At 48.7% G+C, this 16,237-nt stretch overlaps 1 protein-coding gene and 1 long non-coding RNA gene across 7 annotated transcripts in view; one reads left to right on the top strand and one right to left on the bottom strand.

Annotated features, from left to right (window-relative positions):
• Nrp2 (neuropilin 2) overlaps window positions 1–14,974 on the bottom strand; it is a 115,376-nt gene extending 100,402 nt beyond the window's left edge. For all 6 annotated transcript variants that reach the window (NM_001077403.1, NM_010939.2, NM_001077404.1 and 3 more), the window contains exon 1: window positions 14,014–14,974. In NM_001077403.1, the coding sequence (NP_001070871.1) occupies window positions 14,014–14,086 (73 nt within the window). In that variant the 5' untranslated portion in view covers window positions 14,087–14,974. The remainder of the gene's footprint in view (window positions 1–14,013) is intronic.
• Window positions 104–6,616, top strand: Gm29083. The gene is made up of 2 exons (XR_865478.2): window positions 104–333; window positions 2,952–6,616. It is a non-coding gene; the product is annotated as a predicted gene 29083 (long non-coding RNA).
• Window positions 14,975–16,237: the final 1,263 nt, after the last annotated feature.

Raw genomic sequence — 16,237 nt, 5'->3', positions numbered from 1 at the left:
GTTTAATTCCACACACACCACAAATTTGATTTATTATTTCATTATGCACCCAATGGAAGAATCTGAATGGAAGAATCCGCTGGCTCCAATCTCAGTATTTGCACAAAGGTGCTTTGTGTTGAGCAACCAGCCGCCTTCGCTTTTCTCTTCCATTTCTGCCCACTGTCCCTCTGGCTCCGTCACCACCAGAGTGTGCTGCTGCTTTGTCAAGATGCTCAAAAGGAAAGGCGGAGAGGCAGGGGAAGAGCTGGCTCCCCTCACTCCAGTGCCTGGTTGGAGGTAAACAGCCTCCCTGGGCCAGGAGGGAAGGGGCAACCTTCAAAGGCAGAAAAGGTAGGTGATGACATTTGAAGAATTTCATCTACCTAGGAGGGAACTCCTGCAATCCCTAGCAGGGGTTGGGAAATAAGGGGGTGGGCTGCTTAATGCCACAGTTAGAGTGAGAGGCGCAGGAGACACAGGGATATTCTGAAGCCTCTTGGAGGCCTTCGCGAGAGCCTTGCATGTCTCTGAGCATCAATCACGATTTAATATCGCCATCTGCATGGACCAGCGTGGGCCCGTGAATTATGTATTACAGCTCAGCAGATACCCTCCAGGACGGGGGTCTTTCTCCTGTGTTCCCTCCAAGAGGGAATGGGTCATGCATTTTTAACTCTACAGGTGCACTTTACCATCCCCTGTGCCTGTTGGCATTACTGTCTTCCAGCCCTCTGCTGCAGATTGCCAGCCTGACAGGCTCTAAATGCATAAATGATAGGCATACTACACAATGGTGGTGGGACACAAATCCACACAAGTAGCCTTTTGGCATCTTGCTTCCAAGGGCTCAAACTGTGCCGGGTTGAACTGCCCAGAATCTAATGGATTCGGGTCCACACCCTACTGGGTGGAAAACAAAAGTGAGCTGTTTCCTCAGGCTAACAGAGACCACATCATCCTCTACCTAATGACCCTGCATCCTCCCCAGGCCCGGAGGACAATGGGTCCACCCCTGCCACCCAGATGCAGCCACCTCCCCTCCCCTGCCTCTACAGCCCATGCCTGCAGGCTTTGCAGGCGCCCAGAAGCACCCCCCCCCCACCAACCCAGGGCACCAGTATCTTCCAGCTGGTCATATGGTGGCTCATCAGTCTTGGCTTATGTGGGTGAAAGGGGCTGGGAGTAACCCTCTATAGAGGCAGATGTGTGGGTACTTAGATACACTAGGTTGTTTGTTTGTTTGTTTTATGGTTTCGGCCAAACTATCAGAGACAGGAATGTTCTGCTGGGCCAGCCCACTGCCGGTTATTTTTGCAGAAAACTGCCCTGCCTCCCCACTTGGAGCTCCTGGAGGAAACCTGAACAGAGCTTCCGTTTAGTAACCCCTTATGGTTTCCCCATCACGCAAGTCCCCTATCCCTGCTTCTCTCCAATTACTCTTAACAGACGACTTTCTCCCCTCGGCTTCTTGAGCTTTCAGCAATTAGTCCATGCACGCGGATCAGCAGTGGAGACAGGAGCAAAACTTTCCTTGCAGAAAGGCTTTCTCTCTTATCTACACTCAGTATAATTACTGCCCCACAAAAGAAATTTTGTTCAACTCTGCTATGCTCTATAGCCAAATAATCTGCACTCCTGCGGCTGAAATTTATTGATGGAGAGACAAAGGACAACCCCACTGCTTTCCTCTGTCTCCTGCCCCCTCTCCATCACGTCTTTATCAGAAGAAAATCAAGCCACTTAATGAATTGTCTGTGGACTCCTTAACATCTGTCTCAGTTGTGTGTTGTTAACCTTTTCAATACCCATATATTTATAAATGGGCATTCTTGCTTAGACCGCATTCACACTCAGAAGCACACACAGATACAGCACTCCCATCAATTACATATGCATATCAGTAATTCACACGTCAGGCCTGTAAACACGTTTACGCCCTCCCATAAAATATCACAAATCATTTTGTGCAGACGTAGATCCACAAAGACAAACACTAGAATTTCTGTCTGTATTTTTCTTGGAGAGAAGAGAGTTCTTGAAAGGCAGCGGTACAAGCTGGAGAGAAAACACACTAAATCCTTCTGTGTCTCCTCTTGATAACTGATCTTTTCATTTCTAAATGGGGATGGGCTTGCAAGTCTTAAGTACAGGCTTGCCCCAAGAAGAATTACCTAGAATCTCCCGTGAAGCGCTAGATCATCCATTCCTTTTAGGCCTTTACTGTGCTCCAAAGGAACCTCATCAGTGCTTTCTGTCTGGTCTCAGAGGCAGCAGACCAGGAGGACGGAGAAACTTGAACTCAAGGGCAAACTCCTTAAGGCCAAAATCATACTAGAAAGAGGAACCAGGCACAATGGAAGCAGCTGAGCCTGTTCAGTGAGCTGACCTGGGGCCTTGTTTGGCAGCTATTTTGTACACACCTTCCACCTGGGGCAAACTTATTTCCCAAAGAGAAACAGCAAATTCCATCCGGGAGGGAAGCTTGAAGGGTGAGCTGGGTCAGAGGTCAGTGGGTTAGAGGTCACGATGGGATGCCTCTACACACAACTTCTGCGGAAGCAGGAGCTAACTTAGCCACAGAGTTTAGATTTTTTTTCCCCTCAGAGTGAATACTTAGTTGCTTTCATTTGAAAAATAAAACGCCAAAAGTATATTTTTCTAAACGTCTACGGCTCTGTTTATCTCAGTATAGTTATGATGATCTTGCCTATGGGTTTCCTGACCCCTCCCCTAAGATAAAATAATTACCTATCCCTTCACTTAGGCCCTCTTAGAGAGCCTGAATTAAGACCAAGCTCCTGGTAATACTTGATTTTTAGAAAGCATGAAGAAGGGGCAGAAAAAGAACCCTTACAAATCTAGTCTGCCATCTAGGAAATTTAATTGGAAAATGGTATTGCCTGATTTTGGTGATATAACTCAGGTCAGACCATGGTGAGAATTTTGTTTTTTTTGTTTTTTTTTTTAAGATATATATATATATCTTAGTGGACTACATATATGCATGGGGTCCTTGGAGTCCAGAAGAGGGCATCGGACTTCCTGGAACTCTCCTGGAGTCACAGATGGTCCTGAGTCACCATGCAAGTGCTGGGAACTGAAACTGAGTCCTCTCTGAAAGAGCAGAAAGTCCCTTTAACCACTGAGCCATCTCTCCAGCCCCACCATGGTGAGGACTTTTAAATCATCAGAATTCTGCTTGTTTGCTTCAACAGCCAGAACCCTGTGACCACAGATGAAAAGCAAACAGATCCCAAGTTAACTGAAGGGATAGAAAGCATCAACAGGGACACTTGGTAGTTGGCTGACTCTGGAGTAGTGAGGTAACTGTCAAAGGTATTATGTGTGCATACATGTATAGATGTGTATATGGAGGATTAAAAAGGGGGATAAACTTACTCCTTCCTTGAGTGGGGCCTTCCTATGTTTCACCTTTATATGTTTAGTTCGATGTGTGGATTGTATTAGGTGTGTAGTTACACGTTTTTATGTTTTAAGAGGTGATACTCTTTCCTCTTGGATGAATACTTTACCCAGAATTTCAAAGTACAATACAGATAGAAGAGAAATTCACCTTGGATGCTCCAAGGGAAGGAACCAGAAACTAAAGAACATCACTGGGACCTCCTGGACTTGTTTGAAACCCAATAAGCTACTAGATCTTGGTGATTTTAACATCCTGTCAAGTCAAGGGATAAGATTAGAGACATCTACTTTTTATGTGGGTAACCCCACTTTTCTGTTGCTGCCCCTTCAGTGGGTCTAATTATCAGTGGTCAAAGATATTGCTGTACCTTGATAATTCTCCTTCTAACACATAGTTAAGAGGTCGATAGCAGCCTAACACTGTTAAGTCATTTACTTCATTACATTCATTACATACTTGCACACAGCATCATCAAAAGAAGAGTACATTAACTACAGATATATAGATATATAGATAGATAGATAGAGTGCATCCATATAATTTTATTTTGGTATGCTATTATAATTGTTATACTTTACCATTAGCTATTGTTAATCTTTTAGTATGCTTCATTTACAAGTTAAATTTTGTCACAGGCATTATGCATAGGAAAAACTATAGTCTATTGAGTTGGGCATTATCCTTGGTGTCAGGTATCTGCTGCGAGTGCAGAACAATTCCTCACAGGCATGTAGAGGTCACTGGACTTGGGGATTGCTATCTACCTGTCTCCCTTCCCTTGGAAACTTTTTACAATGTATTCTTTACTTTCAACATAATCCCATCCTGCCCTTAATTCCACAACAGTATTTTTACCTAATTATTCATAGCAGACAAAGAAGATACTCTTTTTCCTCTACTTAAAAACAAAGGAAGCTGCCACCTTCCCATGTCACTGTCACTCTCTGTTTATGGACAGTTCACTAGAATAGCAGTGGATGGGAATGAAGAGCTCCACAATCAAGTGGCAAGCTGTGTGGCCTTGGGTGACTTAGGCCACTGTGCTGACACTGTGCCCTCTCAGGTAAAAGGTTATTTCCAGTTCTAAAATTCAAAGCCCATACCACAAGGTGGGGAACGTTCCTAGAACCTGTAGACTGACCTCAAACTCAAAGGCATCTCCTCCTGAGACAACAGGCTGCTTGCTCAAGGCGTTACCTACTGCTTTATTTGCTTGGTAAGGATGAAACGAAACGCTAGGGACCTCATGTGAGCATGTCGGTCTTGCATTATAGAGAGTTCGAATGTCTCTTTTAATCACGTTAGCTGGACTGATGTGAACTTCTTAACTGTCTCTGTGGCTGCTTATTTATAAATATTATGGACACGCGGTTCTCTGGGTTCTCTGTGTGAGCACGTGATCAGGGATGCATGAAGAGAGGACCAAAAGCAGCAACGTCAAATCCCCCACGCAGACCATCTAAGGCCTTTGCTTGGGAGTTTAACCAAGTTTTGCTCCCCGGCTCAGGATAAGCTCCTTCAAAGAGTTATTTCTTTGAGCTGAGGTTAGATTTTTGTTTTATTCAAAGTGACTTCAGCCCCGTCACAAGACAGTCTCATAAAATCCGTATCTTGGCTTAAGCTGGGGAGAAATGAGCCAATCCATCAGCCAGGAATGCGGCAGTCTGACCACTTCCTCAGGCAACTAGAAGGGGGTGCCATCTATTCAATTTATGGGGCTGGGTGGCAGTGAGCAAGGCACTCCTGGAGGTGCGTGCGGTAAATGAGAATTTCCCTGAACTCTTGCCTTGATAAAGTTCAAAATCTAAATAAAAGAACCATCTGGGAAGGGAGGGGAGACAAGGGACCGGAAGCAGGAGAAAAAGTCAGTTCTTGTTCAAGGAAGGCAAGAAGAAAGGAAGCAAACTGTCTTCCACTACACCCCCAACTTGCCTAGGACACAACTGGCAGATGGGACTGGAAGCAGGGCCTCCGGAACACCTCTCCCTCTTCTATCTGAATGCTAAAACCAACCCTCATTTAATGGGAAAATGTAAGTTTGACTCGATTGCCTCCCCTGACCTCGAATCCTACCACCTGTGGTAACCTTGTGATTTGTCATCTCAGATCATAAACAAGTGCGACTCCAACAGGGCAGCCGATATAATATCATTAGTTTATATTTATGTCTGCTCTTTCCCAGACCTCATTGCAAATGCTGTTTTGATGCCATTGATGAGAGGTCTGGGATTACAAATCTCGACCATTTTAACAGACATTTGGGAAAGGAAACAGAAGACGGATAATTTTGAGGTCTTTCCAAAAGCCAAAGGAAGGAGGATGGCTAATAAAAAAAATATATATATATATATATTTTTTTTCAGTTATTTTGATGAACTCAGGTTGAAATGTCAATTACTCCCCTTTGGCTAGAACATGAAACTTGAAGCCCTTGGCCTTGCAAATTGGGCCTTGCATGAAGCCCAAGCCACTATTTCTAACCATGAATTCTAAACTGTAGCTCCCCTAAAGAAACTCAGTGAGCATGACTCTGCTCTTGCTTTCCTTTCCCCCTGAATGTCTTTTCCTTGCTGATAATCTCACTATGTATACACACGACCCTTCCTCACCTCCACACCAGGACTGCCGAGGGCTACTCCTCCCTTCTCTATACCTTAAAAACTATAGTCTTGAGCATCTTCTAAGGGACATTAAGAATTCAGATGGCCTTATCCACCAGCCTCCTGAGGCCAAGGATCCTTCATCATCCATCCTTGGCAGCCCTATGAGAGCAAATCCAGAATCTTTCCCACCAGTCACAGTCAATGAGATTTCAGCAATTAATGAATTAAGATGGACCTGACATAACACCGAGTGTATCGCTGGATATCAAAAATTCATTTTACCACAAATTGTAAAACACCAGCAACCACCTTTCCTTCCCTATCCTCAATTGCTATTAAATACAGATTTTTAAATGGTGCAGCAATCATGAGATAATGGCATGCAGCCATAGATCAAGATGGTTTTAATGTGAGCTGAGTCTCCACAGACACCCTAACCTTAGCTAATGATGAAGACCAGTGATAGACGTGTTATAACTAGCAGTAGAAAGCATTGTTTTCTGAAGCTTTTGGTTGATTGTTTATTGTTGGCTGTTCCTCCCCACTCAAAAGGGCAACTTCTAAATCCTTGTTCATCAGTAGCACTTATAAGACAAAAAAAAAACAAAACCCAAACCTACAACAGCATCATCAGTGAGCCACTGATGGTATTGGATTTTCTCCTACGTGACTACAACCTGCCTCTGTCCACTAAATCTGTCCTGCGTCTTTATCTCTGGCTCCTACTGTGCCTTCAGGGAACATCTGCTTTATTTTCCCCCATCTATTCTCACAATTATTATTATCATTTGGTCCAGTAATTTGCAATTCCCTTTATCTTCTTCTAGGACTGGCTCTCTCCAGAACCTAATTGCTAGTTATCAGAGCATCTTTGGGGGCTGGGACCAGGTTACCAGACTCTCCTCTCTCCTCTCCTCTCCTCTCCTCTCCTCTCCTCTCCTCTCCTCTCCTCTCCTCTCCTCTCCTCTCCTCTCTCTCTCTCTCTCTCTCTCTCTCTCTCTCTCTCTCTCTCTCTCTGGAGCCATGTACACTGCAAGCTATGGGTAGAATTTTTATTTTATTCCCATTCACCCTGTCTCTCTTTTTCTGGATTAGACCATGCCCCTTTTTGAAGACCCAGAGGGAACTGGGATCATTAAGAGTCTTGCTGGGTAAAAGCCATTTTGTCTTTCTGACTACTTTCTTTTGAGTTCAGTTGCTGAGGGGCACTTAATGCCTGAGTAGAGGTTATTACAAATTCGGAAGAGTGCCTTAACTACAGCATTTTCTGCTGAGCATACTTTCAGCCAGGAAGGATGGAAAGGGAGGGGAAAGGAACAGAAAGAAAAAAGACAGATTTGGAATGGGGGAGGAGTGGAACCAAGAACATGGAGAATAGAAGAAGGGAGGAAAAGAATGTGAAAAGGAGACATCCCTTTGCTGAGCTGAGAATTCAGCACGAGTGATGGGTCTGTGGAAAACTTTGTGAAGGAGATAAGCTGATGCTTATAAAACACAAAGGTTTAGTGAGGGAACAGCCGAGAGGGAATACATCTCATAAAAATAAAATAAACTTCCCACAGTGGTTGGCAAGTGCCTCGTGTGAGCATGAGATGGCTAACCGGAAGAGTAAGTGACATCAGAACAAACTCAGCAAGTCAGTTCTGTTATGTCACAAGGCGCAGCCATCCTAGGTAGAAACAGATAGGGAAACTGAGGCACAATGCCATCAAGCACTCCAGTGGCACAGAGTACTTAGAAGGCAGAGCTGGCAACTGGCTGAGTTGGACTGCAAACCCAGACAGCTGACCTGCCTCCTGCTCTGCAGTCCTACACCAGTGCTCTCAGCCTTCAGGGACACTTACTGATGGCATTTAGGAAAAGATAAATATTTTGCCCCTTTCAATACCCCCTTTCTCTGCCCATGCCAGTCACTGGCCAGTGTGAACAATGGGGGATGTGTTCAAAGCTGGGTGTGAGCAGGCTGGAAACACTTAACACCTTCTCCATTGCCTGCGTGCACACAGGCTCCCTGTCCCCATCATGAGGGTGCTTGCTCTGTCAGGCATCCTGGAAGCCCTGGGTGGGTTGTCAGGAGAGAGGCAGGATGCTCAGGTCTGCAGTCACGTTTCACAGCATCACATTTTTTTTTTTTGTCAACACCCATTCCTCTCCTTTCTTCTCCAGCCCGCCTGCTTGTGCGTCTCTGTCCCAACTGCCACGTTGTTATTGTTCTACTGGAGAGAAGCAGCATTTTCAGAAATGGGGGATTTATTTTTATAGCACAGCTGGTCTGCCAAAGGTCACATAATTTGGCAACATTCCCAGTGGTTAAAAATTAATTTCTCCTTATTAATACAACCAAGGTCCCATAGGATAGGGGCTCAGTCTTATCTAAACTTGACAGCTTCCTAAACCTTTAGATGCTTTCTCCTGGGCCAGCCACAGGACAAGGCCAGTGTGTCCTGGAATCCAACCCCACTAAACCTTGCTTGGGAATGAAGCAGTTAAATATTGGACCCCTTTCTCTACAAGGCAGATAAAGCCTTGGGAAATGCAGGGGGGTGGGGGTGGGGCACACAACTCCTGTAGTATCTTCCAGAAATGAATTAACCATCCTCTTCAAAAGCTAGAGATGAGTTTGTTCTTGGAAAGAACAGGACAATGGCTAACTCCTGGGCCTCAAAAGACACATCTGCCACTCAAGGTGGCAAGGGATAGTCAGATGATAAAATACCTCAGATATGTTCATGCCACCATGACCTCCTGAGGTCACTTTTTAAAAGTCCTATCTCCTTAGTTCAAGGAATTTCAAATGTGTTATGCTTGTCAAAAGACTAATAACAATAAATTTGGTCTTGGGTCAAATTGGCTTTTCTATTTGATTCACAATCTGGCAACTTGTTGTTCTATAGAAGGACCCAGCTAAGTGTGTGTGTGTGTGTGTGTGTGTGTGTGTGTGTGTGTGTGTGTGGCGGGGAGGGCGGGGGAGGTGCTGTTCTAGATTAGAGGGCTGAAGAAACAAGAGCTGGTCAGGTTCAAGTTGCCTTCCTCACCTGGTTAAGGCAGAGAGGGGCTTCAAATCTAACTGATTTGGCCTCCTTCCTATTGGTTGCTGTGACTCTGCTGTTTTGTTATATTTAAATTGGCCTAGCTCAGCGTTGAGTTGGATAAACGTGGCTAGCATTTAGCACAAGGGCTTCCAATTTGGTTTGGTCTGATCTGCTGGCTGGAAAAGGCACAATCAGGGGACAATGCCCCCCTCCATTTTACTTAGCATGCTTTGTGTTTTCCACAAAGGAAAAATCTCACCTTAAGATCTTTGCAAACTGGATCTTTGGGGAACAGGTTCTGAAAACTATCTGCGGAGCCTGGCTCTTGAATTTTGTCAGCTCAGAATGCCCCACACTTGGTTCACTCAAGTCAGTTCTTTCTTTTGAATGCTCTAATGAAGAGTTGAATGAGATACAGAAGACCTGGGAACTTCAGCGTCCGCCCCCCGCCCCCGCCCCCATCTCCTCCTGCCCAATAACTGTTGCTTGCATATATGCCCCATTGCATAAGAAGTGGTGGTCCTGCTCCTCACTATTCTTATACCTAGAAGACAGAACCTGAAGAAGAATGCCCACTATCCATTGAACAGCAGGGGGCTGGAGCCATTTGGTAGACAGCGGGGGTCCTGTCTGGAGAGCCCAGCCTCCAGTCCCTGCAGCTTTTCAATCTCACACTTTGCCAGTTGAGTGCTCTGAGGACTCCAACGGGATGATGTTAAAAACTCGCGCTGGAGGTGCTGCTGGACATTTGCTATTCTACCTGGTGAATCCTGGACAAGTAGGGACCTGCCGTGAAGCCCTATGGGGCGCTCTCCCCTGTTTTATACTTCGTACTCAGTTGGCAAAAAAACAGCCTCACCACCTCCAGTGCTTGCTTCTGGGGAAAAGGTGACTGGGCACTTACTTAATGAGGGCAGGAGACAGGTCCCCAGAGCTCTAAGTAGGCTATTCAGAATCCTGGAGTTTACTGTTTTACTTGTAAATGATTATACCCATCCATGGCCACGGGTCGTTTGGGGGTATCAAGCACTTGGACTACCACTGCTTCTGTTAGAGGATTTGTTTGAACCCGGGGTCCTGTCTCCCACAGCCCATTTGCACCTTTTATCTGATCACCTAGCTCAGACTGAAGGTTGAATTGAAGGTTGAGTCAGCCCATGTCCATGGCAATGGGGTTTAAGACCACCACAGATCAAAGCGCTCCTGGAGTAAGAAGGAAGGCGGAGATAGGTGGTTTAGGGTCTGGCTTCTTTCTGGCTCTGAGCCATGGGTCTCAGGGGACTGAGGGGTTGGGGGTTGGGGCGGGGGGAGACATTAAGCCTGGGAGTTGCCACCTTCTGAAGAACCCGCAGCAAGGAGAGAGTGACTTCCAGGGTAGAAAGCAAACCCTTGCGGATCCACTCTAGCAGAGCAGTTCTGTGGCTCGCTGTAGGGGAACGGCTAGCGCCAGGGGGCTCTCCTCTCTGTCAGAAACTGAAAAGAAGGGAGGTAGAGAGAGCCAAGCAGGGAGTCCACGCCAATAAACTGGAGCGTTCAGTCCCTTCCCTTACAGCAGAAATTCAACCAGAGCCGCAGAAGCTGCGGCACAGATGGGAGTATCTGCTACTTAGATCTGGAAAGCTGATTCCAGTGCCCCCAACCCCAGGAGATTCTCAGAGTGTCGCCCAATCCGTTCCACGCTTCCTCACACACGCAACACCCACCTTAGGACAATCGGTCCACTCGTGTCCTCCACGCTGATGCTACTTGGGGAACTGGTGGGACACACTAGGGGCGCAGGCGGCCCGAGGCGAGGGGTGGGGGCAGCCGTTTAATCACAGCTTGCCTCGCCTCCATTAACTTGTGTTGATATTAAAAAGAAATCAATCAGGGAAACTGAAGCATTGGTCGTGAACAATTTTTTTCCCCACGTGGGCATGGGCAGCGAGGAAGGGGGGAGGGGGCGGGAGGCACAATCTGCCTGCAGGCGACTGCAGTGGCTGATCTGGAGGACAAGCCGCAGCCACGAGCTAACTTTCTGGCAACGGGAAGCGTCAGGGAAATGCCGCAGGCTTCTATCCAGGGGTGTCCTTAGTCTGGAGGAGGAGGAGGGTGACCGGCCTGGAGGAATCCTAGGCGGCCAACTTAGCAGAGGCTTTAGCCTCGGTTCTGCTTTTGCTGGGAATATTTTTGCCTAATAGAATGTTTATGGATTGCTCAGCTCTGTTTCTGCTGCGTAGCCCAAACAAATCGATGCGGCGGTAGGGACGGCGCTGGGGGATGGGGGTGAGAGCGCTGGGGGGCGCCCACGTCTCGGCCACGTGGATGCCCGCACGGCGTGCTCTTCACCTGTTTGTGCGCTTAGGCGGGCGCTAGCTGCACTGTGCTCCCGCAGGCTGTGAGAGTTGCGCGAATTCCTGCGGCTTAGGCTGCCTGGCTGCTTCCCGCCTCTCCCCGCCCTGGGTGCTGCAATCCCACCCTGGCTTCCTGCCTCTCGCCCAGGCTAACACGGGAATCTTCCGGCGTCAGGCCCCTTGCTTCTACAAGCTAGTTCTCCAGGGGCTGCGGCGAGCTTGCAGCGCCTAGCACTGCGCGGAGACTAGGAGGGGGCGCTCCGAGCCGGTCCAGCCCAGCTGCCCAGACTCCTCCAGACCCGGGCGGGAGGGTATGCGCCTGGGAGCCGGATGCATGGTGCCCACAGAGCCTTCCAGCTACAGCGGACCGGCCGGGTATTTGCTCAGTTGCTCCCACGTGTGCCCGCCACCTTCTTTCCTTCTCGGAATAGGTTCCTGCCGCCGCCGTAGTGCCAGGGTCAGCCCAGCTCCTGGCGGGCGCACATAGGGTGAGTCAGAGGTCTAGCTTAGCCTCGCCCTTAGCCACCCGGGCTAGGTCTCCCGGTACCAATCAGTTACTCGACTGAAACCATGACCGGTGATTGATCACCTTTTCGGGGAGCGGGATAATATCTACTCTGGGCGGGTCCCACCCCCAGACCGAGGCTGCCCGCGAGGCTTTTAGTGGGCGATGAGCTTCGCACCCCGCGCTTTTGAGCTTCTCTGGAAGTGACGCAGCGTGACCAAAGATTGAGATGGGAGGGGGATCTGCAGAGAGCGCGGGAGGCAGGTGGCAGAGCAGGAGTGGGTCCGAGCGGGTGTCGTACACACACGTACACATGCTCCACGCAGTGCTCAGGGACAGATGTGCGAACATCTGGGATAGGAGATGGTCCCCAAGTCTTTACAATCCCTTCCACTTCGCACATCACTGGGAACCTGAAGTTGTGTGTGTGTGTGTGTGTGTGTGTGTGTGTGTGTGTGTGTGTGGTGCCAGTGTGCGCGCACTCGCACACCGGGGCCTACCGGAGTCCGTTCTTGAATACATAATATACCGTGGGCATTCTCAAGGAGCGCGCGCGCGCACACACACACATACACATACACAGCAAACCACACACATACATAATTTACACAGCATTCAGGTCCGTGGGAGGCAATTTAATTTCTATTCAAGCTGGGGATTCAGAATTAAGGCAAGATGGAATGCTAGGCCCAGAAAATTTCCCCAGGACGGACCTGCACCCAACCCTTCCTTGGCTCACGCTTTGCAGTTGCCCATAGGACCAGTTACCGCAGAGAGGGAGCTGCAAAGGCTTGGATTTGCATCTCAACGGCTTTCCCCAATCCGCCAAACCCCCAAAAGATAGCAAAACATAAAACCCATATGTATCCCAGGTAAAGTGACTGTAGGTATGTGTTGGGGAAGGGACAAGAAGCTTGGTAGCAGCTAAGCTTTTGCCTCAGGACCCACCCGCTAAGCACGGTGCGGGGGCGCCAGGGTGGCTGTGAGGAAGGAGACCCACCACTGCGGCTGCCTGACTCCGCCAAGTGCCTCAAGGCAATAGCACTTCTCCGAGTTTTTGTCTCTGTCTTTCCTCTCTCCTTCTCTCTTCCCCCATTTCCTTGGTAGATGGTACCCTATCCCCAGTCACCTGTAGGAGCAAACGCTAATAGGCTAATAGTTTTTTTTCAGGTTCCAGACACTGTCTTAGAGCAGAGGGAAGCACCCCCAGAAGCAGTCCCAGGGTGGAAGAACCGCATTCCCAGAGACCAGAGACCTGTTTTCAGAGAGGTAGCCCTTGTCGCAATCCACAAGAGCTGGCCCCCGGCCTCTCCTAGGCCCTGCTGTGCCTATCTCTGCAGCCCGTGTCCACACACCCTTTTTGGCAGTGCTTGAGAATAAATTCCACTCAAAAGTTTCTAACCACTTCACAAGAGGAGAGACTGCCGAGGGTCATACAGTTTGTTTTATCTTTTAAGAAAAAAATTTAAAGAACATGATTCGCTTTCCCAGAAAACACACGGATTCGGGAGAGAGTGGGGACCATCAACTGCCCACGGGAAAGCTCCCATCTCGGTCACAAGCTGGCTTGCTTCACCAGCTTCAGCCCTCTGGTTCTGAGATGTATCCACCCAGTCTGCAAAGAATCCACACATCTGAAAAGCAAAGCTAGACTCTTGCTTTTTTTTTTTTTTCCCAAGCCCTTCAGCTAACATTGCTCAATGTAGCTAAGTGGAGGGAATGCAAATGATTTATATTTCACTGGCTAGGTTGAGGAAACTCAAGGGAGATGTGTTCTGCTTCAAGACAGGGAGGAAAAAAAAATCCCCAAAACTGTAATGCAAAGGCTTTGTAGTATTTTTAAACCTTTGATTCAGTCCATATGTGACATCTGAACACCGCCAAATTCTGTTACAAAACACACACACACACACACACACACACACACACACACACACACTCCCTTTGCAAGAGAGAAAAGTTGGGTTTAGCAGCCCTGGTGGTGTAAAGAAGGCCGCTGAGATCTCCCTTTAAATGATTGAGTATTGAGGGAGCCTCCTCATGAGCGCTTCTCAGTGGCTTCTCTCCATTAGCTGTCGCCTTTAAAGGGGAAACCGTGTAAAAATGAATAGAAAAACTTTGAAGGGCTTACCTTGCTGGCTTCTCACTTCGTGTCCTGAAAAGTACAGAGCTAAGAAAACCCAGGTAAGAGGAAACATATCCATTTTTGACAGAGAGGCTCTCTCCGGGGCTAGGTTTGTGGGATCTCCTATAATTATGTCTTTGTGTTTTTCCTCTCTAATTTTCTTCCTGGTGGTGTCTTCTGCAAAGGTCTCTAACGATCAACGTTTTCCTCCTGGGTCCTGGCAGTCAGTCTGTCTTCACCTTTATTCTTGCTGGAATATCTCCACCTCACTAGGAGATAGCTCTTGAAATCAGCAAAGAGGGAGCAAGCTAAGGAAGCGGAGACCGGTTTCCTCTTCAAACCCAAACGCGTGTATGTTCTCTCCAGTTCCTCAAAGTGTCATTTCCTTTATCCTACAACATCACGAGGGTTTCCCGAAAGCTGAACGCAAAATAATAGTAATAATAATAAAAATCAAAGCCAAGAATTGCCCTGGGCATCACACGGCCCCTAGGCAGCTGTGTGATCTCAGAAGCGCTAACTGACACAGGTCCCCCGGCACCCGGGACACACACGCGGGCAGAGGCACCGACCGCTGGACAGGCGGAGTGGTAAGCAGTCAGACGTCCGGCTCTTGTCCTTTCTGGGTTCCCCTAAGCTGGAGCCTCCCCCGGCGGTTACACCCGCTTGGCCAGTCTCTGGAGGGGAGTGCGAGGCAGGAAGCTGCTGCGGCCGGTGCTGCTGGTGTTGCTGCGGGTGCGGCGGCTGGGATCGCCCGCGAGTGTGCGAGCGGCTCTCCGAGTTCGCTGGCGCCCGCCCTCACCTCCACCTCGCCCAGCGCCCGGCCGAGTGTCTGTGCTTCAGAGGATGTGCCGGGGGCGGGCTGCAGGCTGGTGCCTTGCTCGCCTCCTCTGCCTCCCCTCCGGCTCCCCCCTCGCCTTTTCAGGCCGAGCAGCATGTGGATGTCAGAGCCGCGGCAGAGCGATCCGATTACGCGCCCGCTCAGGGCCCGCCCCTTCTGTGTTCCTGATTAAAGAGGCAGCCGCGGAGACGCGCGGCGCAGAGCCGAGGACCGCGGCACCCAGCTCGGGCGGGGCGGCGGTGGCTCGCAGCCCCGCGGCCGCGCGATCAAAGTTAAGGTGCCACGCAACCCTGCCGCCCCTCTCCCAGTCCGCACCTCCCTCCCGCCCCACGCACCTTCGTGCGGGGCTGCGGGTGTGTCACACCCGGAGCAAGGAGCGCCCTCCCTTCAGGGCGCGCTGCCTCTGCCGGAGGGAAACTCCGCGGAGCCCGGGAAATTCTTGTTTCCCCTAAATTCCGAGACTCAGATGCTACACACTCAGAATCCAACACAATGCCACCTGCAATGGCGTTACAGAAGGAGTTGGGTGGCGGACCGCGTTTGGCGTAGGGAGCCAGTCCGCGGCTCAGCTCTGTGTTCCCAGAGGCAGCAAAGCGTGGCGGCGACACACACAGTCAGCCTTTAGCCTTCTCTGAACCAAACCTCAAATACTTCTTGGGCTTACTTCTCAGATCCTTTGTTGTGTCCCAAACAGGATCCTCTGCGGTCTGGGTTAGGATTTACTTCAACATGTGCCCTTAACTTGTAACTATCTGTAAACGAGGGACGATTTTATTGAATAAAGAATTTCTCCGGGCAATTAAATTCCCCACCCCCACCCCTGGCCACCCAATACACCTTCAAGCTTCCAACATAGTATAGGTACAGGGAGGCCTCTTGGACTGCTACTGTAACTACTTCTGTTCATGTTTCCCCAAGGTATTGTGGTCACAATGTTGACAGAAAGAAAATAGCATTGTGTTACCTATTTTTAAGTGGAGACATGAAAACTGTTTCAAGGCGCTATAAGCTAACAGTTGGAGAAAACACTTGCATCTTTGTTTCTGAGGGTGGCTGGGTGATCCCCAACTGTCATATTCACCAGGCACCCTTGCTTTACCATGATCAAGATCCAACAGAGCACACCTGGCAACCTTTTCAGTCCCCTTCCTAGCAGTCTGAAGATTAGGAAACATAAAGTTTGGGTGAGAAGGGACATGAACATCTGACTATACCATTTTTCCCCCTTAGCGTGGACTTATGGGTTCTTCTGGGTGGTTTCTCTCCTTATCTGGACTTGCCATTAGCGTTGTTTATCACAGCCAGTGTTTGAAAAAAAAAATCTGTAACTCTCACTTAACTGTTATTTACATGGAGATAAACACAAACAAAATTGAATCAGAAGTGATT

Source organism: Mus musculus, chromosome 1 (assembly GCF_000001635.26).
Source record: "Mus musculus strain C57BL/6J chromosome 1, GRCm38.p6 C57BL/6J".
Lineage (NCBI taxonomy): Eukaryota > Metazoa > Chordata > Mammalia > Rodentia > Muridae > Mus > Mus musculus.
This window is presented reverse-complemented; position numbering and strand designations above follow the sequence as displayed.